Raw genomic sequence first — 24630 nt, forward strand, 5'->3', positions numbered from 1 at the left:
TTTACTTGGATCTCATTTTAAAATGACTTGTTTGCAACATTGGATAGTAGAGATAATCTCTGATACCTTACATTTTATTCCAATACCCAATAACTTAGACATAAAGTATTGCAATACTATGCCAAATTACGTGATTAGTATGCTCAAACAAGAAAATTATTAAATTAAATTTTTAAACGTATTTTTTTGTTTGGTGAAAATGTTTTTTATTAAAATAAGCTATTGCTGCCAGGCATAATATATAATGGAGTGTTGCTCTTCCAGCAGTATAATATAATCAAGTTTTTCTTTCTTGTTTTACATGAAACGTCAGTGTCGTGATAAAGACGTTCTGTGTAGCACGTCGAAACGTCGATTGATTATGTTATACTGCTGGAAGAGCAACACTCACTATATCTTTTTTATTGTTGAAAATTTTAGTTCCAGTTGTTACCCTAACCTCCTACCCGTTTTTAAATTAATTAACGTTTCAAGACAAAAAGGTGACTAAAAAGCCTTTAACAAACTGGTATCAGATCGGCACCTAATGCCTCCCTAGTGATGGACAAAATCCGTACTATAACTTGGCATCGGGTATTGGCTCCGATCATCCCCATATGATAGTAGTATTAATACTTATCTTTCTGAAGGTCAATTGGTTTATTCGATCACAATGTCAAAATAAAAGCACAGAAGTTCGTTAACCAGTGCAATTTTTGTGTATTATTAAAGACCAATAACACAGTGATTTAAAAGCGGAAAATGTCAATATCCTACTCAGTACATAGTCAACTTGAAGAAAAAACAATTTATAACGCTGAAAGCGAACTATAGGGCTGACGAGTTTTATACTTATGACGCTGACAATGAGGATTGCAAAACTGAGGTCACGGCCGTTGCCAGTCAGGTTTAACCAATTTTTTACCAAATGTTTATATGTATTAATTTAACTCTTTCTTCCATGATATACACGGGACATAACAAACCACTTAAAATACACACTACTTCCACATGCAAACCCTAAAAAATATTTGGTTTAAAAATGTCAAAAGGCTCGCGGAAAGTTTTGGGCGCAGGATAAAAAGTTTAAGAAGTCCTGGCCCACTCGTATTTTTCTAAATACCTAGCACTGAATAAATACATTTTGCACGAATTCAAAAACGTCAACAAGTCTGAAAAATTTTCACCTGCGCAAAAAGTTAAAAAGAAAAACTGTCTATACAACTAGGGGTCTAGTTTTGAAAAGACTACAAAAAAACGAGCACCGACACTACTTTTCTACAAACCAAACGTGAGGGGTATATCGCAGTTTCGTCCCTGGTCAGGGTACTTTTGGGTCACCTGGTCGCGAAACTCGGAATAGCGGGCTGCGGCGGCCGTTAAATGGCGCGAGTAATCCTCGTCGAAATCGCTTTGGCCGCGAAGGTAACCCAAGTGCAGCAGAAAAATATCGCTAAGGACTTCAAAGCTCCAACCCGCCACGTGCAATTGGCAGGAGTGGCTTAACCTGTCGTAGAAGCCCCGGATGAACCTCTCGTCGTACAGAGGTACGTCGCGCGCCGCTGTGACGTAATAGGGCTCGTAGGGGTGGCCCCAGTCGGCCTGGTGGGCGGTGAAGGGTCCTTTGGCCGTCTGCCAGTGCGTGTAGTCGGTGCGGTTGTGACAACGCGGGCAGACTTGGCTAAGAAACGGTCGCGCCCGCCCGGCCGCTATTAAGTCAAGCAGGCGCGACTTGCAAATTGGGAAATCATGGATATCGTGAGAGGCAAGTTCGAACACTGGAGTTACAAAGGCGATTTTCACAGCCGGGTCTAGGGTTCGAAGCCCGCCGAAGCGGACCAAGGCGAGATCGCGGAAGTTCTGGCACGCGTTCTCGCTCGGAACCATGCCCGGTTCGGCGCCGAGGACGAACCGGGTCCGGACGCCGCCCCAGGCCACGTTCCGGGCCGCGTTCAGCGGGTATTCCCCGCTTTGGCGTCCGCGCATAACATTCTGGAGCCGCTGGCAAAAATCGTACCCGGCGTCGGCGTGCAGCTTTTTAAAGCGAGCCCCGAGAGTGGTGACCTTGAGCGGCGAGTTGCCAGCCAGAGGTCGCGCCACGTGGATCGTTGTCGAGTTGAGCAGGTCGGCGTGGCAGGCGACGAATGACGTCACGATGTCGCGAAAGGCGCGTTCCTGGGTGAAAATGGCCACAGAAACGGGACAGCCCCAGTGTTGAAGGATGCGCGGTAATAGGGCAAGCTGCCCCAACGAGCAATGGACAGCTAACGTTACTCCGGTCGAGTCCCAACTAGAAGTTATGCTGTTCACGTTTCGGCTAATCAAATACTCCCCTTTCGAGCTCAAATGCTCGTCGGCAAAACTGATTATTTTGCTAGCGAGGGCGAGATTATTCAAGTATTTTAAATTTGCGACGTTGGCGGTGTCAATCTTTCGCATTCGCACTTCGACAACGTGCAAAACGCTGCCGATAAAGACGCTGAAAAGGAAAAGAAAGAGGAGCCACTGTCTTCTGATCTTTCTCCAACACAGAACCAGCTTCATCACAGCTTTCGCAGGGTGTTCATGAACATGTACCTGAAAAGATAAAATTTAAACAGTAGTAAGCGTTTTACCTAATAACACGCTGTGTTTTTCTTCCAAGGCTAACATTGTTGAGAAAAAAATAAACTATTGTGAACTATTTGTGAATTCTGCCTTTAAAACTAAAGTAACAAAAATCAATTGGGGTTTACTTTTATGTAAACCAGTTGTTGTTAATCTGTGAAAACGTTATGAAAACGGAAGTGATTAAATTGAAAACCCCAACTGTAATTTGACGGACCGTTTTTTTTTATTGACCAAACATTATCATGTTACCCTACCAAAGGGTTGAGTTTTTTTGCCTTATCCGGGTACTTCCGTATTTCCTTGCCTAAACTTCTGCATTAAACCATCACATTCCACCTGTTTTAGTTTTGAAGTTGAAATCAGAAACGCTTTATGGCGATTGAAATTACCTTGAAAAAATAATGACGAGTCTTCTGTACCAAACCAGCTGTGTTTGATGCCGGAGCATTGAGTTGTAGGCTGTGTAATAATCGGCAGGAGATGAAACAATGAGCGAAGTATTTTCGTCAAAAAACGAAAGCATGGAAGGAAAAATGTCAACCACCTAGAATGGACAAACACAAAATCAAAAAACAAAATTAAGTTCTATTTTATACAACTGTTTGATTTTAAAGTTAAGCTTTGTAAAATAAAAAAAATGTATTTTTCACTTGAATATATTTCCGTATTAGACTGACAGATTCCAGCACATAGCCTTGTATTTTATCTACAGCTGATTCAGTTTGAAGGAAATGTCTACAAAAATAAAATAATAAATTATATCTTTATGTAAAATATTAATGATTGGGTTTTCAAAGGATTAACTACAATTGGCACATCTAGCACTCAATTCTGATACAGTTAATGGCCAATAAAACCATGTTAAAAACTGCACATAACCGAATATGGGTCAACAAATTGAGGTGAATTAAGTTTACTGTGTAATCCTAACATTAGATAAGCAAAACAGTTTATCAGAACCTCCGAATTCTAAAAAATTAAATTCAGTAATGGTCACGTTTTAAAGGTCGATTAGTTTTAATCCCTTTACATTTTTTCTTTTTAAAAAAAAAACAATAAAAAATACAAACCTTACGCCCTGAAAAGCAGCAATGTGGTTTAGATGGCCACTGACTCCGTAATCGTCGAACGTTATAATTGTTTTGGCACCAGTTTTTGCAAGATGCTGCCCAATATGTTTGGCCACAAGCTTTTTATCCCAGTTCAGGGTAGGATTGTCCTCGAAATATTTCGAACAGTAAACTCTATCCCCGGGAATTCCCAAGTTTCTGCAGCTGTCAATTAGTTCCTCAGCTCTTTCGTCGCCCTCACCATAAAAGTTACCTGAAAAAGATTAACGTTATAAAAGTGTTTCTATGATGATGTTTTTTTTATATTTTAGGAGTTTTCCTACATGATCCTACATTAAGCGTAAAACTTCAGTAAGAACAGCTATGGGTAGTATTTTTAAGCTGTGGGACACATCATGGTAGTAATCTACTGTTAAAAAAACATTTATTTATAACATATATATCGTACACCTTGTCTTGTTCAGATGACTGTAAGCATCTCTGGATATCTTAATTAAAAGGTTTGGTTTTTCTCCGACATTTTTTAACTTTTTGACAAATTATGTTAGCAGTTGGTTTGTTAATTTTTGTGTTACAATTTTCAAATACATTCACAAAATGAAAACATAGACGTTATTAAATTTAAGGCACAGAAAAAAAGAAGTATTGCTGTAAATCAAAAAACCTAGGATCAGGGAAATAATAAAATAACTTCAAAACAAACTATTAAATTACAACATGTAATAGCAATACCCGTAACTTAGGCTGAAATATTGTTGATGTTTTGTTAATTCCACAGCAAAACAACATTTATGATACGTACCTGCCGACAAACACAGCAAAAATGTTTTGATTCCTTTTCTCTTTAAATATAAAATGATTGGCGAAAAAAAGATACATTCGTCATCAGGATGACTTATTACAAGCAGGACAGAATCATTCTGCAACATAAAACTTCAGAAATCAACTTGGAATAGTTTCTAAATAACTTTTTCAAAATATTAGGTTACATAAGCTTTTCATCATTTCACATATGCTAATTGGTGAATAAAGGAAAGCATTGCACATTTCTGTAATACAAGGTTTTCAGACAATTTAAAAAAAAAGTAAAGACATTCAAAGAACATTTTTAAGTGATTTTAACAGTACTTTTAAAACACATAAACTAGGTAGGTTGGCCATAAAATAACTTCAAACAATATTCAACGATTTAAAAAAACGTGGAGTTTTTCAAAGACTTTTCACTATGTAAATTAATTCAAAGACTTACAAAGACTTTGTGACAAGTGACAACTCAGTGATAGTAGTGCTGCATTTAAAGAAAAAAAATCGAAAAAACTTAAGTGTCATTCTTATTTTTAAACAGAAACCAACTCGGTCACCAACATACCCTTTGTATGTCCAACAGCACTGGTCCAGCAGCCTGTATTTTGTGCAGCTTTATCACAACCAGGTATGATGCGATTAAGGCCAAAATAACAATCAACATAACAAACATAAACAGTGGGTATAAACCTACACTACAGCTCTGCAATGATAATGAAATATTACTTATATTGTTACAGAAATGAGAAGATGAAACTTTTAAAAAACAATACTATCACTCTCCAAATAAGAACTTTAATAAACGTTAAGACCATTCACAATTTGTTTCTGGGGCACAATACCAAAATAAAACAAGGTAAGGCAATTGGGCATTCGGATTTTAGCCATAAGACCGAAATAAGAACAACATTAACACCGGAATAAAACACAGTTCGGAATAAGCCCAAAATAGGACTAATACCTAAAAGTCGTAATACAGACAAATCAGAATAAGTCCTAAACCAATTGAAATACAATATAAATTGGCAGAATCAGGCCATGTCAGACAAAATGGCCCCCGGTCATCCTATACCCTCTCCCTTCAGATTCAGGCATTATTTTGGCCATTTAGGCCGAATTTTAATGAATTTAAGACTCATTCCTACATGTTTAGGTCTTATTAAAATAAGATAGGCGTTTTTATAGTTCCTGGCCAATAAAGGCTTGCTACATGCCAATAATTTGAAACAGACTTTTTGTTTGTGGGTAGCTAACTTGGAAGGATTTGCATCTATATGTGCATAAATAGCACAAAAGTAAAACAATAAGAAGAGCATAAAAAAGAAATTGTCATCTGCATAAATACATAATTAATCTGTCAAACACAGCCATAATAAAATAATAAGAAAGTGAAAATTTAGACACATCTAGGCAGTGGTCTCAGTGTACTGACTACTGATCCTTGATTGTTTTTGTGACACAAGCGCAACACTAAATGTCATTATCGTTAGTAATTCCACCTTCATCAGTTGGTACCTTTGCTGGATCAAGTCCACTTTTGATCATTTCAACAGCCATTTCAAACAAATAGTGATAACACTCAGCTCTAACAAGAGAAAGAAATCAAATTCAATTGGAATACTGCCTGTTGTAAATGCCCCAATTTGACAATAAGGTCAGTTAAGTTACCTGAGTATGATTGTATATGAAACACTATTTTTCAGATTTTCAAGCCAATAGCATTCAATTTTGTGGCATTTAGTTGTAATTAACATTTAGAACAGATAATACAAATATTGTCTAATCAAAATAAATGTAAAACAAAAGCCAGTTCGCTTTATGCCAACTTACTGTGTTTTTGCCCTTTGCCATGAATCTCCCCAAATGTAAACCCCATGTCTTCGGACGAGCACTGCATTCGTTTCTGGGTATAACTTCATTGCATGACGCATACGATTGGTTAGGTCTCTTTCATGGCAGACATTCTCTATAATCGGAATGACCAAGGTGTCATCATATCTGTTGCAAAAAAGAAAATCTCTCACAAAAAATCAGGTGTTGCCAACCAGTAATAGACCAAGAGCCGCATTGCGTGATATTTTTTAAATAGGACAAAAAACTTAGTTTAGGCTACACAAAAAGCGACACTGGTCATTGAACAAAACCTAAATGAAAACTGATTATTAAAGAGTGGTATGCAGCACACGAGCCGTGGTATAGCCAACTCTGTAAATATAAAGTCTTGTGTAGCTTAATAAATAAATCATGAGTCTATGTGAACTGACCTGTGTGGTTCAGAAGTGGAGCCTTTTTTTATTCCCTTCATCATTTCTAGATGTGTGAGACGAAGTTCATTTCCTTTGACCAACATAGAAACGAGGACACAAATTTTAGCGTGACTGTGTAGTACAGCACCTAAAAACAGAAATTGGATCCCTAAATATGAAAACACCCCAAAAAAATTCCAATTGTTCAGACCGTGTTTTCTTGATAGAAATGTTATTTTGAAAGACAAAACCAATAGTGCTGTGCTTTTTTTTGTGCTTTTACCACATTTCATGAAAAAAAAATTTAATGCTTGAAAATCTGATGCAGATTAAAGCCTTATTTTCTTTTGAATATGTTGTTTTCGCTCTTGGCATTCTTGTAGAAAACTTGGCTATAGTAACACTCTGTTTGACCTACTTTAATACCTTAACAGTTAAGAATTACAATATCTTACTTACCAGCGCCCCTCAATGTGAAAGCATTCATAAACAAAGGGGCACAAGCTGTTAGTTTGAGAGGCTTCTCAGGGCGTTTAGTAATATCACCATCACAATCACATTCAAAAATATCCGCCGGGTATATCATCTCCTTTTGAACACCCGAAGGAGCCATGTAAATTGTACTGAACAAACAAGAAAAAAGGTACAACAACATAAGTGTTGCTAAACAAGGCTGTAATCATATTTGGGATATACATTTATACATCAAAATTATTCTAACCATTTATTTAACTCAGTAAATTTAGTAAAAATTTAGAAAGTGATTTATACAATTTTACACTTATTAAAATAAAATCTAAGGCTCAAACATACTTTCCCTGCTTCATTGACAATCCACCCCCAGTTCCAGTAGCCCAACCCAAATTGTACATGAAGCGGCATAGCTTGGGAATAAGCAGTTTTGGGTTGTCACTGTTCCACACATCTTCACAATTAGCACCGGGTGTTAGCTGATTGGAGGAGTGTTCCTTCATAAAAGGCCAACAAATAAAATTTTAAACTGAAACAAGTTCTTCTGGTATTTTTTGTTCATCGACATTCGGCTAAATTTAGCAAAATTTTAAAATTAGTGGTCATATGTGATACCAAGTTTTGATAAGCCTTCCTGGGTTTAAACAAATGAAAATACAGCAAGGGATAGCCAGCTCAATATTTTTGCGATACTAGCTTTTAGATATATACACACGTTGTGGCTAAACTAATAATTGCAAGACCAGCAACTTTATAACGCAAATGGTTTTAGGTAAGGTCACAAACATTTTCCCTACAAACACAATATTATCTAATAAATATTAATAAAGGTATTTGCATATTTCATTTACCAGTGAAACATTAGCCTCGTCATGGTCAACTTTTCTTCTTTTTCCATTTAAACTTCCATTTGGGGTGTTTAAATCAGCAACACCAGTCATTTTTATTAAAGCACAGTTTTTTTTTCATAAACTTAAAACAATATAAAAAAACAGCTTTAACTTCATTTCCCAAGCAACAACATAATAACCGACAAGAAGTTGAAAGATGAAGTAAAAGTTATACAAAGAATTCTATAAATGGCGTGTTGGCATTTTACAGTTGCAAATACAACAGATTAAACTACCAAGCTATGGCAAACCAGTTACTCTCAATACATTGTTTTAGAAGAAATATCTGCTTGACGGTCATGGCTTAGGTCCAATGACACGGAAAACCATTACACAGCAAAACAAGACTAAAAAAACATAAAAATTCAATTTTTTTGTAAAAAACGGAACAAAAATAGCATTAGTTGTTTAAAGTGACCAAGGTTCCAACCATTAGGTTGGAAAAGAAATGTATCAGCGAACAGAGACAAACACACTTAAAAATGTTGGGGGTGGAAATTAAATGGTAAACATTTTATGAACATGGTCCATTTGACTGTCAGTGTAAACAACAACAAAAACTTAAGATAAAAAATGGTAGACAAGCAAATCAAGATTGCAGTAGGAAATATTGGCAATCTTAAAAATACATCTCTATCAAAAGAAAGACTCCAAAGACTCTGGGTCTTTATATCAACAAGAAAAGATTTACACAATTTATTTTCAGCGTTAATACGAGATTCCATATTCATCTCTTGGGGCATGATCGGGTTCAAAACCAATTTGCTTCATTTTGATTGCCAGTCGGAAAAGATATTGAAGTGATTCCGCCCTAAACATATTTTTATTAAACAACATTCCACCATATTACAGTTTAGAAATCTTAAAAGAAATAGTTTAAAAAAAAAAACTGGCATCACAAAAGCTTCTTAGACTAATGTATAACAGTTATTTGAAACTAGAGATAGACCGATATATCGATTTAGGGATAATATCGGCCAATATTTGGCTTCTGCTGATATATCGGTATCGGTAATTGTAGGCCGATACTTTTGCCGATATTTTAGTACGAAAATATGATATAATTTTTCCTGTACAACAAACAACTTTTTTAAAAAAATTTCGTTTTAGCATCCCACCAAATTAATATGCAAAATAATAGTTTAATAATTAATAAAGGTATATAAACTGAAACATTATTAGGATTTTATTTTCAATTAATTCAAGTTTTGAACATTTCCCAGGTATATAAAAAAATCGGTATCGGTATCGGTTGAAAAATTGTAAAAAATCGGGTATTAGTATCGGTCCAAAAAATGGATATCGGTCAATCTCTATTTGAAACACATAATTTATACGAAAGGTCAGTAAATCGTTTGATTGTACCAAACAGTTAATAAACATAAACATATATAAAACAAATATATTGACAGCTTTCACATGAAGTATAATGATTTACCAATACTAATATTTTGCTTACTAAATTTTCATAAATCCTGCTTTCTCTACAACACTGAGTGACAAAACTTCTCAAACCTATTCAGACATGTAAACTAAATACAAAACACTTACTGGGATTTAACAATTGGCCACGTTTCACCCCACAAGTACAATCCATGGCGACGTATTACCACTGCATTGGTGTTGGGGTACATTTCAATGGCAAACTCCATCCGTTTGGCAATTTCACTTTGGGAAAGCACATTCTCCATGATAGGCACAGCTAGTATGTCATCATAACTGAAACCAGAAAGCATTGGGTTGTGTTTAAATTTAATATGTTACGAAGAGGCATTTGTTTTCCATAACAGGAGGAAAGCTGTAAAAAAATCTATTTCCAAAAATAAAATAATATATTTCCTTGAAATGAAGAAAAATATCAAGATAACGGTAGATGCAATCTTTCGGCTTATTGGGGTCATTTCTTCAATATTAGATAAAATACATTATTTTGTATTAAATTGTTTGGCAAATTGTTTATGTTGTTCAACAACATACAAAATAAATTGCATATATAACATCCAAAACAACTAAGCTTAAATAATAATTCTATTGATGCATTGCTATTGCACCTGTGGGGAGTTTGTTTTTGTCCGTGTTTGATGTTTCTCATCATTTCTTGGTGTGTTATGCGAAATTCGCTGCCATGGTAAATCAGTGAGGCTAGTACTGCTTCCTCATTCTGGCTGTATAAAACAACACCTTCAAAAACAATACTTACATTGAATAAAAGTTAAAATTAAGGCATTACAGAAGTTGCAATTTAACTGTAATGAAACACTGCTTTATTTTTTAGGCTCAACAAATTATTTAACATTTTCTATAAATAGTTTAAAATAACCCAATTTTTACACCAACTAAACGGTTTAAAATTTACCTGCTTTCTTTAGCTTGTGAATGTGCACCATAACAGAATGGTTGTCATCAAGATTTCTTATTTTTCCACTTGTAGTTGGGTCCGAGTAGCTTACTATTTGAGTAGGATCCACACAAGACTTGTCCACACCACTCCCAACAACATGGACCTTTCTGAAACCAAAACACAAAGCTTTAGGTCTCAATTAAATACTAGATATTTTGTATACTAGTGTTTTTATGACACATTTTTTAGCAACAGATATTCTACTATTTCTAATTTATTTAACAGAGACAACATAAAATTAAATATTGCCCCTTTATTGTTAATCATGTTATTTCCTTAGATGGTGGCAGCACATATTTTTCTTTTAATAAAACATACTGCAGTACAAGGGGTATCTTGTATATGGCAATATGAACATCTGGTAAAGTACAGACAGAGAGGGGAAGGATGTTTGCTTTTTTCTCATTAGAATGGATGCCAACAGTTACCAATGTTACAGCACATGGCAGCACATAATTTAGGACATTGTTAAAAGTTAATATGTTGATGAAATGTAACAATCTGATGTAACACTAGGATAGCAGAATTTTAGCTTAAACAGAGCCAATTAAACCTCATTAAACTGGAAAACATTTTGTGTAATAAAATATTGTTATTTTAAAATAGGTCAATTTTTTCAGCTCAACAACAACAAAAAAAAAAACTTCAAATACCCGTCAAGTTTGAGAGATATACCACCAGTGCCACCAGCAGCCCATCCCATTGTATAAAGGCATTTACAAGCATTTAGTAAAACAGATTGAGAGTTCTCAGAGAAGACAGGTTGAACAATCTGAAAACAATTTCAACAACTAAAAAAATGTAAATCAAAAAGAAAAATCCATACAACCATACAACTACATACAGGCATGGTTTCATCAAATCTGGTTGACTTCTTTTTGTCCACCTCATAAACCACAGAGTCCAATGGTTGTGTATAAGATGTATTTTTCCGTGGGCGACCTACTTTGGGGCTAACAATCTGATTTACTTTGTTCAGCATTTCCAATTTAGCTTTTGTGTTGTACTGCCGTTTTATGCCTATGACTGCACGTTTTTTGTATTTGCCCCTAATTTTTTTAAGTTTTTCTTCCGTCACAGGCTTTTTTGCATGCCAGGAGGTGTTATCAGTGTCTGAGCTGCTGGGTAAAGACAAGACAGTCACATTGTTGGATTTCGGACGACCACGCTTTCTTTTCACCACACCTTCAACAGGACTCTTTTCAGGTTTGTACCCTGCGGATGCAACAGTGTCCATGTCCGACAACACTTCGATCCATGGCATGCTACGCTTGCATCTGCGTGGCTGGCGATTTTCCAACAGCGGAATCAGACTTGTTGGAGTAATGTCACTTTTAGGTAGTGGAGCAGGCTCGGCTGATTTGGGTCTTCTGCCCAGCCTTTTGCCAGTCTTTGTAAGTTTGTATTGCTTTTCTCCCTGGTCAGCGACCTTGTTTTCGCCTTTCACTTTCGTAAAGTTGTATATCTTTGGGGGGCGGCCTTTTTTCTTTGCAGGAGCAGGTGGTTTGTCGGCAATACCATCCGTGCTATCTACATGAACATCAACTGAGTGGTTTCCAACTACTGTTACATGCACTGGATCAGGATCGAACCCGTGAAAGTCCTCTTCTTCTTCATCCTGGTTTGCCAATACATCTGATAACTGCCCAAATAAAAAACATATGCTGTAAAATTATAAAAAAAAAATTTACATATATAATACTTTTATTAAGCAAAGTTAATTGTTATTTGGACTCTACACTGCACATGTGGACTTTCGGTTTCAGATTTGAGAATGCCCAAGTCCAAAAGTGTGCATGTGCAGTAGCAGATAAGACTTCAAACAGTAAATTGTCAAGGTGTAATAGCATTTGGTGGAATATTTTCCAGCCACATACTGTTGGTGGATAAGGTGTATAACACACCTATTATGAATTGCTGTATATTAAATCATATTTAAGTTAATTTAAATGGGTAGAATACAAGCTATAGAGTCAATAAATAATTTGGACTCAATGGAATCAGCAAATCGCCGATTCGACCATCACTTGGTGTAAAAACTTAGTTCAAGCTTCACAATTTTAATTTTTTTAGTAGAGAGACTCAGATAGCCTCTGCTGATTAAACTATTGTATCTTTTTAAACAGTACAAATCGTTTTAAATTTAGACTTGAACTTTGTAACGCCATTTTCACTTTTTTTTAACGCTATTTTTCAAGTTTTCAATTAAGAATACTTTTTCTTAAATCTCTGTAAACATAGTTTTGGCAGGAAAGTGCTTTATGGCAGAATTTGGGTCCCCATCAATAAACTAAATGAACAGTACATACATTAGTGATAACTAAATCCCTGATCTTGTTCTCTCCAGGCACCCTTTCATGCTGTTCATTGTTGTAGACCGAAGCAATATACTCCGTAGTGGTTTCCATTCTTAAGTCAGTTTCTACATCAGCTAATATATCAGTCATAATTGTATCACAGTATTAACACCCTAGCTAAACTTTAGAGAAGAAAATTGATTTTAACACAATAGTTTAATTACTTAGACAATTATTCACATGTAGCACTATTTATAACTTTTAACTTACAGCAAAAAAGGTCCTGCAAAATATGCAACACCTTCCATAAAGTTATGGCATTTTAAAAATCTAGGAATACCCATGTTTTACCATTAAAAACGAGGAAAATGTAAATTCACAATAATGCCCCCACATATAAAGTTTACCGGTCAATATTTGAGCAACTAACATTAGTTCAAATAAATATGTGTTATCTTTTTTTATAAAGGCAAGGTAAGAGCTGAATGCGCATATCCAATTGTTTTAACTGATTCCTTGAAATGTCTTTTGTTTTGCGAAAGTCAAAAAGATAGAAGTGACTATGACTCAGATCCTGTTTGATCATTTCAAATCCAAGTTTCTTCATTTCCAGCACAAACTTTTTCGTACTCTTGAATCGGCTGGCGATTTCAGCTATTTTAACTGTGCCTTTGTCCTTAAGAATTCGGTTAGCCTCCAGCAAGAAGTCGGTTAAATTTGTGCCCATTAGAGCAAGACAAAACACAACAACGTCCACTGACTGTGAATCCAAAGGCACCTTTGATATATCTGCAACAGTAACAAAATCATTGACAGAAACCAAATCAAAGGAATGAACCTTATTTTTTACATTCTGTGCAAGAAAGGCTTCACCACAACCAAGATCGGCAATTATGAGTTTTGGTGGTCTGGCTTTCACCCATTTGATGATTACATCTAGTGGCTTTAATGGCCACTTGGCAACTTGATTAATAAATCCCTGATGGTAGATGTTGAAAGCGTCCTTGTCTTTTTCAAAGAGCGATGTAACATCTTTACTGTTGCAGGTGTACATTTGCTCATTAATAAATCGGAATCTTGATGATGTAAGTTTATTCAAAAGTTTTTCTTTCAAAGAAAATGACGATTTTTTATCCTCTTTTAGTGTAGGCAAGTCTTCTTTTGGTAAAGGCGGCACTTCTTTTTCACTTGAGACAATTTTTTCCTTGGGTTTGAGGGCAACGATTTCAGGTTCGGAACATTTGTTCTTCTTTGGGTTTGGCATTTCAGGACTTGTATCACTGTTGCTGTCGGGGTCTTTAATTTGAACATTTAAATCCCCTCCAGTTCGCTTTTTAGCTCTGCGTCTGTTTTTTTGCTTTCGTTTCCATTGTTCCCTTGTCATGGAATGGTTCTCACCATTTTGTGAACGGTTGGCTGACTTTCCTTTGTTTTGGCCACTGATTACTTCAATTTTTCCAAACAAATTTTCAGAAAGTCCCTGACAGGGAGTAACAACTTCCCCCCAATCATTTTCTGGGTTAAACATATTATACAGTTATTAACTTCTTCCTAAAGATTATTAACAAAATAATTATACCAGATAACAGTACAGATCAAAAGCGGTTATTTACAGGTAAAGACTATTAACCCATATTGCATTTTATATGTACAGAAATGGGAGAACCAACGACTTAAATTTTAGTCTGTTTAACAACTCACTTAACATAATAGTTTTGGGGTGCTGGTCTAGAATCCTATACCACAGCGCATATTATTTGGGTTAGGGGCAGGTTTGTGTTTTGGTGGGTTAAGCATTATTACTAAATAGTGAATATAATAGCACTTGACCCAACCACACCCTAACGCCAACCAGCAACTTAACTCAAATAATAGGCATTCATTTTATAATTGTTTGAACGCTGTGGTAGGATTGTAGACCAGCGCCAATTTTTGGTATATTTGCAAATATAAGTTGAAGAATCCATGTGCATATTAAAGCTTTATTAAAAATACATCAAACTTGTGTTTTTGATATACAGCTATTTAATTGTTAATAGTTAAAATGTAAAAAAAAAAAAAAACGTACAAAAATAACTGATATAACATATCACAATACAGTGACTACACTGTCTATACATTTGACTGCATATCAGTGAATCACTTTTTGAACATTTAATCTATTAGAAATAGTGTGTCGAAAATACTAAACAATAACCTAATAAGAATTGGGGTTAGCCTTGATAGTCACATAGAAAATTACAATTCAAGGCTTGGGAAAGATTTATGGCTGTGGAAGAGCCCTGGGTAATACTAATTTACGGAATTATGAATGGTCGGAACGCTCACTAATTTAAGTGTTACCACGTTAAAACAATTATTAAACCAACGCACAATATTTGGGTTAGGGTGGGGGTTAGCGTTTGGATGAAGGTGGGTCAAGTGTTATTATATTTAATAATAATACTGTGAGCGTTCCGACCATTCATCATTCCGTAAATTAGTGTTACCCAGAGCCCTTAAGCATGTAAAGAATTGCACATTGTTCTTTCACAAATAAATTATACAAGCTAGTACAATATTAGCTTCTTGAACACTTCCAAGTTACCACAATACACAAATAACAACAAAACTATTTTTTCCCACGCACATGTGCGTTTGCCACCATTGTCATAAACTAATTTGTTTGAAATTTTAATAATTTTAAAGCCGTTTACCATAACTTTAGCATATCCGGTTTGAAGGTAAAAACAAAATTTAGGCGATTTCTCAACGCATACTTGGCTAATACTCATCGTATAGTAGAAGTTAACATTACTTAGCACAATAACAGTAATCTGTAACTCAAATCATCACTGGTTTACTTGCAAAATAATTTTAAGACTATGCGCAAATTGTAATAAAATTTGAACAAAGGTAAAAATCGATTCAAAACACTTTCCTTACCGAATTTTTCTTCTAATCTCTTCATTACACAATCAAACATCACCGAACAACACAAATATAGTTAGAATTTAGCCTCATTAGCGGTTTGCCATCTAAATAGCTTTTCCGAAGGCTAATTTATGGCGTAAACCCAGTCAAACTCGGTCACAGCAGCAAAAAAGTAGGTAAGCATTAAAACACTCAACTTGCTGACAATTTTTTTTTAATCGCTATGGTACATATTTAAGCATCACTGAACAACATGAAGATAGTAAAATTTCGACTCATTAAATATGAAACAGCTAATGGGACGCATAATCTTTATGTTGTTCAGTGATGTTTCGATATGTAACATATTGATTTTTAAAAAAATTGTCGGTGAGTAAATTATTTTTAAAACCTACATTTTCGCTCAAGAAATTGTGTTCAGCTGGGTTTTTTTAATTGATCTTTATCTTTGTTTGAATTTTATTACAATTTGCGCATAAGCAGTCTTGAAAAAAGTGATTTTGCAAGTAAACCAGTGATGATTAGAAGTACAGATTACTATTATTATGTTTAGTAATGTTAATTGTTACTACATGGCTATTTTAGCAAAGAATTCGTTGTTTGTGGGACATATTTAAATTTTGCTTTAACTTTCAAACCAGGTTTGGTTTCGATAGAGTTATGGTAAGCAGCATAAAAAAATATAAAAATTTTCAAAAATATTTTTCGCCGAAAAGACAATGGTCGAATCGTCGAATGCCGCCAATCGCCATGCAGATGCACAAAATAAAATCTACCACAAATTCGATAAAGATCTACCACAAATTCCTTTTTGCGCAGCACACTATAAAAGCCAGATTCGAAAAAAATGGTTAAAAAACGCTTACCTGCGCCACATTTTACAAATTTGCCTACAGGAGGCAGGCACGTGGCCATGCGTAATTTTTTTTAGTAACCTATATCCTTTTGGGAAAAGTCGTTTTAGCCAGAAAGACGTCGTTCGTCTCATCGCACCCTCGAAAATGAAAGTCTTGGAAATTTGGACAATATATTTTCTCTTTGCGCGAATCGATAACATATTTGAATGTAGCTTTTGTATTGAAAGTGACAGTCCCTCGAAACTTGAGTGGCGTTCGTAAGGTTACTTCGTTATGACGTCATGTTTGGATGTAACTTGGAAACGTCACGCTTTGACTTAACTTTGTGATGTCTTTGATTTTTTAGCAATATCGGCACCTTTTGACATGACTTGACCTATGTTATTTTTTAAAGGACTAGATTTGACTACGTCTTTGGCAAATGACGTATTCGCTTAAGCTTAAACCATGTGAGCTCTCAGTGTTTTCATTAAATAATTTTGGTAAATGCGGGTATCTTTTTTCCCCAACCTCCGCTTGTAAAACAGTTAAATAGCTAAGATATTGCATTTTTGTTTAATTAAAATATCGCGAAGGTTCAGACGAGTTTAGTAATTTGCTTGGCTAATTTAATTAACGTCTCTTATACAAATACCGGACTAAAACTTGCTATGATACTAATAATCAGTCATAGGAACGGCGATCCTATAAAACAAATTATTGCCGGAACGCCAAACCGGTAAGAATAGTGACCCCAGGTTTCATCATGTTACTTCTTTTATGACGTAACTTGGTGACGTCATCCTGCAAACAATCATGCTTTCCGGTAACGATATTATTTACACCCCTGTAAAGACTATGTCTGGGACTTGAATTTGACCTAGTTTTGCAACTGACTTGCAACACTGGCAGTTGAAGTAGCACCTTAAGCATATTTACAGGTTTTTGGTCGATTCGTGCGTTTCACTAGCCAGTTATGTTCACAAGTAGTCGGATGACTTTATTCCTGCATGAAACTAATTTGCATTTAACACTTAGGTGTCGAAACATGACTTTATTGCAACCCTGGACGAATGAGGATGACATATTCGCCGACATTCAAACTCCGCAAGCACATTAGCGGGCGGTTGGTGAGAACGACCCAACGTCATGTGAATTGTACAAACACGCTTTATCGCCCCGATTAACTATCCGACTTGGCTGTTTTTACGATTGGCGCAAACTTAATCGCTAGTAGATTGCGAAATCTGTTTGTAACGAGCGGTGGTGCTCTAGTTCTGATCGTGAGTGCTGACAAACCGAACGATGGCGACAGGCAAAGCAGAAGCTGAGTAGGCTACTTTGCTCGACGCACCACAATCGAATTCGCAGAGTAATCTTACTTGGAGAGCGAAAGGGTCAAAATGCAGGGCTGCTGCTAGTTCGCACGCTGTTGATAGCTGTTTTAAAATGGCCAGTTTAAGACATGGAAAGATTTTTAGTATTTGACTGAAGAAACGGCGCTGGTCTACACTCCTACCACATTTTCGTCAAGGGTTTATATTGCTAACATTGTATGGGACAGGGTGCGAGTTAGCGTTTGGGTTGGGTGGGTCAAGTATTATTGTAATATTTATTTATTTATTGCAATTTTAATTTTGACAAATCGTTTCGTTACTGTCAAAAAGTGGTAGGATTTTAGACCAGGGCCAAAGATAGTAAATGCCTAGTTTTTACAAGGAACTTTAATAGTTCTTTAAAAGTTGACTTTAATAGTTGTGTGGTCGATTGCTAGGGAAACTAAAAATTTTATATAAAAGCATTAATATGTTACCAGGGCAAGTTTTTAGTGTTTTATAGAGCAAGCGAAAGGTATACCACATTTTTAATAATAAGGCCGACGAGCGACATGGGCTCGTGTAAATGCAGAAGAAATGTCTATATGTTGGCGATTGCATTTCTGTGCAATTTCACCTCTTACATGACGCTGGAAAGTAAGTGAAACCTTATCTATAAGGCTATATAACATTGCATGTGTTGAAATATGAGTATTATACTTCACACGTTATGGTGTCCATCTGTACCCCACGTTAGGCCATTTCTATGCAGCCTGCTGCTTTTAGGGCAGCAACCGACATTTTAAATAACAGCATGAAACCTGAAGTGTACGTCGACACTTCTTATAACAGAAAAATTTACGAAGTTTTACCAATACACGTTTGTAAGTTTCGCCAGGCTCAAGTTAGGCTGGCGTCTCTTTGCCATTTGAGCACAATGACTGGGGAGAAACACTGCAAATTTATTGCGCAAGTCATATCCTGTTTGACGTGTGTGGAAAAACAGATTGAAGTCACAAGAATGGTTACTACTCACCTTAAACAGTTGACAAAAGAATGAATGCTTTTTTGGGTAAAAAGGAAATAGCAACATGCAGCATATTATGTATGTTGGATTCAACCCCAACACTTGTGGGACAACCATATCGAAACAAGACGGGAACCACAAATAAACCAACAACCCAAACTAAATCAACAAATATCCCTGGCCTGTTTAAGACGCTGTTGAATTACCAGACCGATATGCTCGTATTGCTCTGGGCGCTATATGAATTGAGGAAGTGAGAAAACTCGATTGCTATGGCAAAATGTCTATTTCTGTTAGTTTCAAGAACGACTCATAACTTGCTAGTTCAACATTTAAACCGACCTTTAAAAAGTCGGTTTATCCGTTTCCAGTTTTACAGGGCTTTTGGGGGACACAGACAAAGTACAAAATCTTACCAAAAGTGACTTCTCAAATAAATAAAAATTAATTTATTGACTATAGCAAAACTTTTAAATTAGAAAGATGCGTGATGTATTTGCACACAGCATTTTACACGTTGCTTGATATAATGGTGCCTATTAAGATGTATTGGGCAAATAGGTTGTCAGGGTATTCAACCCACAGCTGCTGATCTGCACAAAAACTACATAGCGTGTATTATGCCAAAGCCCTTCAATAAATTTTTTCGAACAGCGCGATAAATTTTACCGTTAGTTTAATTTAAGGTTGTAAAAATTGTAGTTTAAATAGGGCTGTTATTCTCTCGATATTGTTTTTTGATTTTGGAAAAAAACATTGAAGTTAGCAAAACCCCCCTTTTTGGAGAGTGACATGGGACGCAAGGCATTTTGGCTGAAACGATTTCTGAAAACTGTTAGCACTTAAAAAAACAAAAAAAAAATCATAAAGTTTGGGGGATACTCTTGCTAACTTGAAGTTAAAACGTAAGACAAGAAACCTAGAACCAAAAAACAAAGTGAGACGTCACGAATAATCCACAAAACAAAATACTTTCCCTTCGGGAAATCCCCTACGAAACGCGGACGCAGAACCAAGAATTAACGTTTTATGCCACAGCATTATTTTTTAAGCAATGCCAAGCTGAAGCTGAATATTTTTGTTTGCAGGTATGCAAAGCAGCTTGAATCGGTCGACAGGAACGACTGCACTAAGTCTTTTGTACACTACTCTCGTCGTGTCGTCGCTTCTGCTGCCGCCGCTCGCCATAGCCAAGCTCGACTGTCGGAAGTCTCTCTTTCTCAGCATTCTGATGTACGCAATCTACACGTTGGGTAGGTGAACAGTTTTGCGTCTCGAAACTTAGAAAACTCACCAGTTTGTTTAGACAAATATTTCGTTTAACCATCACCTGACTTTAACTGGTGTCAATAAAAAAATGTTATAAGAGACAAATGAAAGAATCTTTTATTGAATTTCTAACTCAAATTAGTGCGGGTTGGTTGTTCGAGGCAATCCTAATTTCATTTGGGAACATCGACTGGCCTATTTCATTGAAAAACAAAAGAACGTCTACAACGTTTGCGTTTAACTGTGACAATTGGCCATGGTCAATTTCCTCAAGGACTACGTGATATGTTTTTTTTGCTATAGACTTAATTGCAGTTATTGTTTAATCCCCAACAAATTCAAAAACCAAGAAAAGGAAACTTGTAAGGATCATGAGAAAATATGAAATATTCTACTTACCCTGACACCTCAAATTGTAACATCGAATAATGGAAATAACGGTATGTTTTGTGGTCTATTTGTTTGCAGCCAACTTCTACCCCAAGCCATACGTACTCATTCCGGCCGCCGTACTTCTCGGCACGGGCGCAAGTGTTATGTGGACGGCCGCCTTCTACTACGTGATGCAGGTGGCACAGCGGCACGCAAAGGAGAAGGGGAAGCCCGTGGAGGAAGTAACCGGCGAGTTCTTTGGCAAGTTCACTTCGCTCAGCCACTTCTCCATTATCCTGGGCACTGTCTTTATGTCGGTTGTGTTTGAAAGCTTAAAAACCCCGGCCGAGCCGCAGGTCGCCGCCAATTCGTCCACTTTTATCAACGAATCCGCCCTGGTTGAAGACACCTCGAGGCTGACAGCCTCCGCAAACAGCAGCTTCAGCACTGTGAGCACAGCCTACCAGTTTACCACAGCGCCGACCTCGGAAGATAGCGTTGCCCGCTCGACCTGCGGACTTTACTACAAGCTCTCCGAACCCGATGAGAAGGAAGAAAACACGGTCAGCGATGTGACGATGTACGTGCTGCTTTCCATGTACCTTGCCTTCAACATAATCGCCGCTTTTCTGTGTCTATGCTTGGACGAAATCAAGGGCACCGAAACGACCGAAAGCCTACCACTGGACGACGTTTGCGCCTCTATGAGCTCGCTTAACGGCGACGCGGTGCTGCGCGTGAATACCAGCGATGACGTCATCAAACGTGATGACGTTAACACCGAGGCTCTGGTCAAGAAAGAGGAACAGGCTGAGAAGGGGGAAGTGATTGAAGACGACCGGTCCGCTCTCCGACTGGTTAAAAGCACGCTGAAGCTGATTTACACCGATGTAACTGTTTTGCTGCTGATTCCCTTTACCCTACATTATGGAATGATCCAGGGTTTTGTGCGAGGCACTTTCAACGCTTCTTGGATTACCTGTTCACTAGGTAAGTAGGTCAAGGGCCGACTACAGTGACAATTTCCTGGTCTACCAAGTATAAAAACATTATTGGGGGAAAGCAGATTTACCGTGCATCAGCTCTGTATGGTGTATAATGTTCGATGGCAAGTTTGTAAACTGTCTCAGAAAGAGAAAAAATAATCTCATGCTATACTTTGTTTTTCAAGGGTGACTATATTATATTTTCTCATTTTTATTCCCATTTAGCAATATTTAGACCGGACATAAACGGGAAAGGTACCACATAGCCTTATAGGGAAAGTCATAGGCAGAGCAATACTCAACTAAAACAACAATAAAAGGTAAAAAATATTTGTTCAGTTTTAAAAAACTCATGCGGTGGCGATACTTCGTTGTCATACCTAACAAAACGACACTTTGTTTTGATCAGATATTCGTGTTGATAATTGCACCTGTATTCGAAAAATAGTTCAAGTAGGATTCGGTAAATATAGAAACTGTGTGGTGAATTGACCCAATTGACCACAAAGCACTACGAGTCTCAAGTGTTTGCATCAGCAGTTTTTTGATGCACCACAAATAAGAGGACTACACAACAGGTCCACAGTTCAGTAAAGGCCACTTCTACCGGTTTGAAAACAATGAATTGGTTGACACGCCCGTTTATTTTCACAGGAAGATGCCATCCTTACAGCTAATTGTTTACACATTTATTTTATATAGTGCTGGTAAACTGTGTAACAAACGAAAGTGTTTTTCATTGTCTGAACTGTTGTTAACTGATAAATGCCTTCTTGGCCTTTAACAAAACACAACAAAAAGGGTTGATCATAATTCCATGATTTATGACTATGTTGTGGCCTAACGTTGACTAGTTTTCCCAACAAGGTTGACCCTTAAAGGGTAATAAGCTAAGTTCACAATATTGCGGTCAATGACCTTTTTAAAGTCGGATGCACAACAGGTGACATAAGTCGGTTTAAAACGGGAGCCAAAGGTCAATATTTAGGTGTGTATTGCACCAAGTCACCGTAACGTGTTTGTATAATACCTGTTGCACAAATACTTCAACCAGGTGGATAGGTCTGTTATTTACGAAGATGTTGTCAGATGTAATTGTGAGGGGGCAAGAAAAAGTTAAACAAAAGTGTTTAAAGTAAACCAATAAATGTTTAAAAGGGTAATAAGTTCAAACATTGTAGGTAGAAACTTTTGTGTCACTCGCAACTGTTTTCTGTTCTCGTTCCGTTTTATTCAACCAGCTGTCCATATTTATGAATATTAGCACCGAGTACGTAATGAAAATTTACCCGGGCACTTTAATTGCGTTTTTAATGTAGAGTATTGGCGCGACCAATGGCGTACAACAATATAGTTTATTTCTAAGAATATCTATAGGTCTCTTTTGCAAGCAATAGCCTTTATTTCACAACATTGCCCGTTTCTCTGCCAGTAGGGATATGAAACCGGACTCGGACTCGGGATTTAAGCTTCTGTCAACAACTAGGACTACCCAAGTTTCGAGTTCAACTTGCGCAGTAGCAATTTCGGGCCGGTTAAAGGCGGCGGCACAATGTAAATTGCAGCATAAGGGGGGGCAGTTTAACTCACGTATTGTGGGAAGGCGGGTTATATAATACGACTATGAGTGGTATACACAGCTGTGAATTTAGACTATAGATACTCGGGACTCAAGTTTATATTTTAGTCTGGAGTCAGACTTGATTTAATAATCTCGGCCGGAGTGGGATTCGGGAGTCGGGCTCGAGTTATGTTAAACAGACCTCACAGACCTTTTTTTATCAGCTTATTTAATTTACTCATAATTCCCAGGGATCCAGTACGTGGCGTACGTAACGTGCACCTATGGCGCCGTGATGATCATCGGCTGCTACTCGTTCGGCCAAGTCCTGCGCTTTACCTCGCACGCAACGATCTTCGCCTGTACAATGTCCTTCGAGGTAGTGCTCTTCACCATCACTTTGATCTGGCAGCCGGCGGCCGACGGACCTTCCGAAACCTGGATCTACTTCCTGATACCAATCGGTTTCGGTATTTGCCACAGCTCCTTGTCCAGTCAGCTGGGCAGCGTTTACAGTCGATTTTTCGCAGAGAACAAAAAGGCGGGCACTGCGCTCTTGAGCGTTTGGAATCCGATGGGTTCGGCCATTGCCTACGGTCTTGGTGGCACCCTGATGCCGGTTCACCTGGTGATTATTGTTATGAGTACTTGTGCGGTTGGAACACTGCTGTATATATCAGCCGAGCGCATCAAGGACAGACCGTGGCGAAAATACAAGGTGTGCTGCGGCTCCTAGGCCTGCTATGAGGCCTTTGCTGGCGCATTCGCCCAAGAGAATGTGAACGTACGGCCATAGATCTGACTTTGCCATGAAAGCAAAGTTCGCCGTTGGCCTATAGAGCCCGCCGAAATTAATTTGTCACAAACAATCATCATATAAACGCCCTTTAAAACAATTTGGATTGTCATCCAGTTGGTATGCCGCCCAAGTGATAGAACACGCACGTGTAATGCGTGGCTTTATAAATTCAGAAACGCCGACTCTTGCTTTTTTTATCAGCTAGCGATCAAGATAACGTCGACGCAAAAAACTTTCATGACGAAAGCGTTGCTGAATATGTTTTAAATCAGTGTTCAACCCTGATGGCTATGCGTTTCAAGTGACCCGCATTGCGGAGAAATCCAGTTAATGCATTATCAATTTATCATGTAGAAAATGTCATCAAGTTCTAGCTACGCATTGTCTATTTGTCGTAAATTCTTCATCGCAATTGAAACGTTTTCTTGCTACAAAACTGACCAACGTTGTTAAACCATAAACCATTTGACTATCACTTTGTTTTATGTCATCACCATATATGTCAACTTATGATTGCATTAGTAGCCCATTTGAACATTTTTGCAACGTTGTGTTTTACTAAAAATATACCAAGTGATCTTTGAGCTTGCCTGGAAGGATGGTGTCGACTTCATTAACCATAAGGCCGTTACCAAGGATTTTACTTTGTTCATTGCGCGAACCAGGGTTGTCTAAACCCAGGCCCGAAATTATTTTCTGTGTGGCCTGCGTAGCTTTGCTTAATTCATACATGCCCAAATTTTCTATTCGCAAAACATTGGTAAGTTTCTTAGGGGTGTCTAC

At 37.2% G+C, this 24630-nt stretch overlaps 5 protein-coding genes across 6 annotated transcripts; 1 reads left to right on the forward strand and 4 right to left on the reverse strand.

Moving 5' to 3' along the window:
• Nucleotides 1–643: 643 nt before the first annotated feature.
• On the reverse strand, nucleotides 644–5161 carry LOC146169783 (N-acetylglucosaminyl-phosphatidylinositol de-N-acetylase-like). 2 transcript variants are annotated; one of them, XM_083392262.1, is made up of 6 exons: nucleotides 5029–5161; nucleotides 4462–4579; nucleotides 3660–3912; nucleotides 3240–3324; nucleotides 2979–3133; nucleotides 2377–2556 (listed from the first exon to the last, which is right to left on the reverse strand). In XM_083392262.1, exons 1-6 carry the CDS (start codon nucleotides 5134–5136, stop codon nucleotides 2523–2525), a joined length of 753 nt encoding a protein of 250 aa, XP_083248388.1. In that variant the 5' UTR covers nucleotides 5137–5161; the 3' UTR covers nucleotides 2377–2522. The 2 variants fall into 2 exon arrangements, with proteins under 2 accessions (XP_083248380.1, XP_083248388.1); XM_083392254.1 differs by lacking the exons at nucleotides 3240–3324; nucleotides 3660–3912; nucleotides 4462–4579; nucleotides 5029–5161 and having other exon boundaries at nucleotides 644–2556; nucleotides 2979–3116.
• Nucleotides 5162–5165: 4 nt separating this feature from the next.
• LOC146169784 (methylthioribulose-1-phosphate dehydratase-like) lies at nucleotides 5166–8163 on the reverse strand. The gene is made up of 6 exons (XM_083392284.1): nucleotides 8032–8163; nucleotides 7523–7677; nucleotides 7169–7332; nucleotides 6728–6857; nucleotides 6294–6461; nucleotides 5166–6048 (listed from the first exon to the last, which is right to left on the reverse strand). Exons 1-6 carry the CDS (start codon nucleotides 8119–8121, stop codon nucleotides 5934–5936), a joined length of 822 nt encoding a protein of 273 aa, XP_083248410.1. The 5' UTR covers nucleotides 8122–8163; the 3' UTR covers nucleotides 5166–5933.
• Nucleotides 8164–8179: 16 nt separating this feature from the next.
• LOC146169785 (uncharacterized) lies at nucleotides 8180–12945 on the reverse strand. The gene is made up of 7 exons (XM_083392244.1): nucleotides 12781–12945; nucleotides 11316–12113; nucleotides 11125–11243; nucleotides 10427–10578; nucleotides 10122–10251; nucleotides 9622–9789; nucleotides 8180–8881 (listed from the first exon to the last, which is right to left on the reverse strand). Exons 1-7 carry the CDS (start codon nucleotides 12916–12918, stop codon nucleotides 8779–8781), a joined length of 1608 nt encoding a protein of 535 aa, XP_083248370.1. The 5' UTR covers nucleotides 12919–12945; the 3' UTR covers nucleotides 8180–8778.
• Nucleotides 12946–12950: 5 nt separating this feature from the next.
• LOC146169786 (ribosomal RNA-processing protein 8-like) lies at nucleotides 12951–14304 on the reverse strand. Its single transcript, XM_083392273.1, has one exon. It carries the CDS (start codon nucleotides 14294–14296, stop codon nucleotides 13220–13222), a length of 1077 nt encoding a protein of 358 aa, XP_083248399.1. The 5' UTR covers nucleotides 14297–14304; the 3' UTR covers nucleotides 12951–13219.
• Nucleotides 14305–18363: 4059 nt separating this feature from the next.
• On the forward strand, nucleotides 18364–24218 carry LOC146169787 (protein unc-93 homolog A-like). Its single transcript, XM_083389239.1, has 4 exons — nucleotides 18364–18490; nucleotides 19949–20113; nucleotides 20598–21491; nucleotides 23300–24218. The coding sequence occupies exons 1-4, from the start codon at nucleotides 18406–18408 to the stop codon at nucleotides 23782–23784; spliced, it is 1629 nt and encodes a 542-aa protein (XP_083245365.1). The 5' UTR covers nucleotides 18364–18405; the 3' UTR covers nucleotides 23785–24218.
• Nucleotides 24219–24630: the final 412 nt, after the last annotated feature.

The sequence above is a fragment of the Ascidiella aspersa genome, chromosome 1 (genome assembly GCF_963924565.1).
Source record: "Ascidiella aspersa chromosome 1, kaAscAspe10.2, whole genome shotgun sequence".
Taxonomy (NCBI): domain Eukaryota; kingdom Metazoa; phylum Chordata; class Ascidiacea; order Phlebobranchia; family Ascidiidae; genus Ascidiella; species Ascidiella aspersa.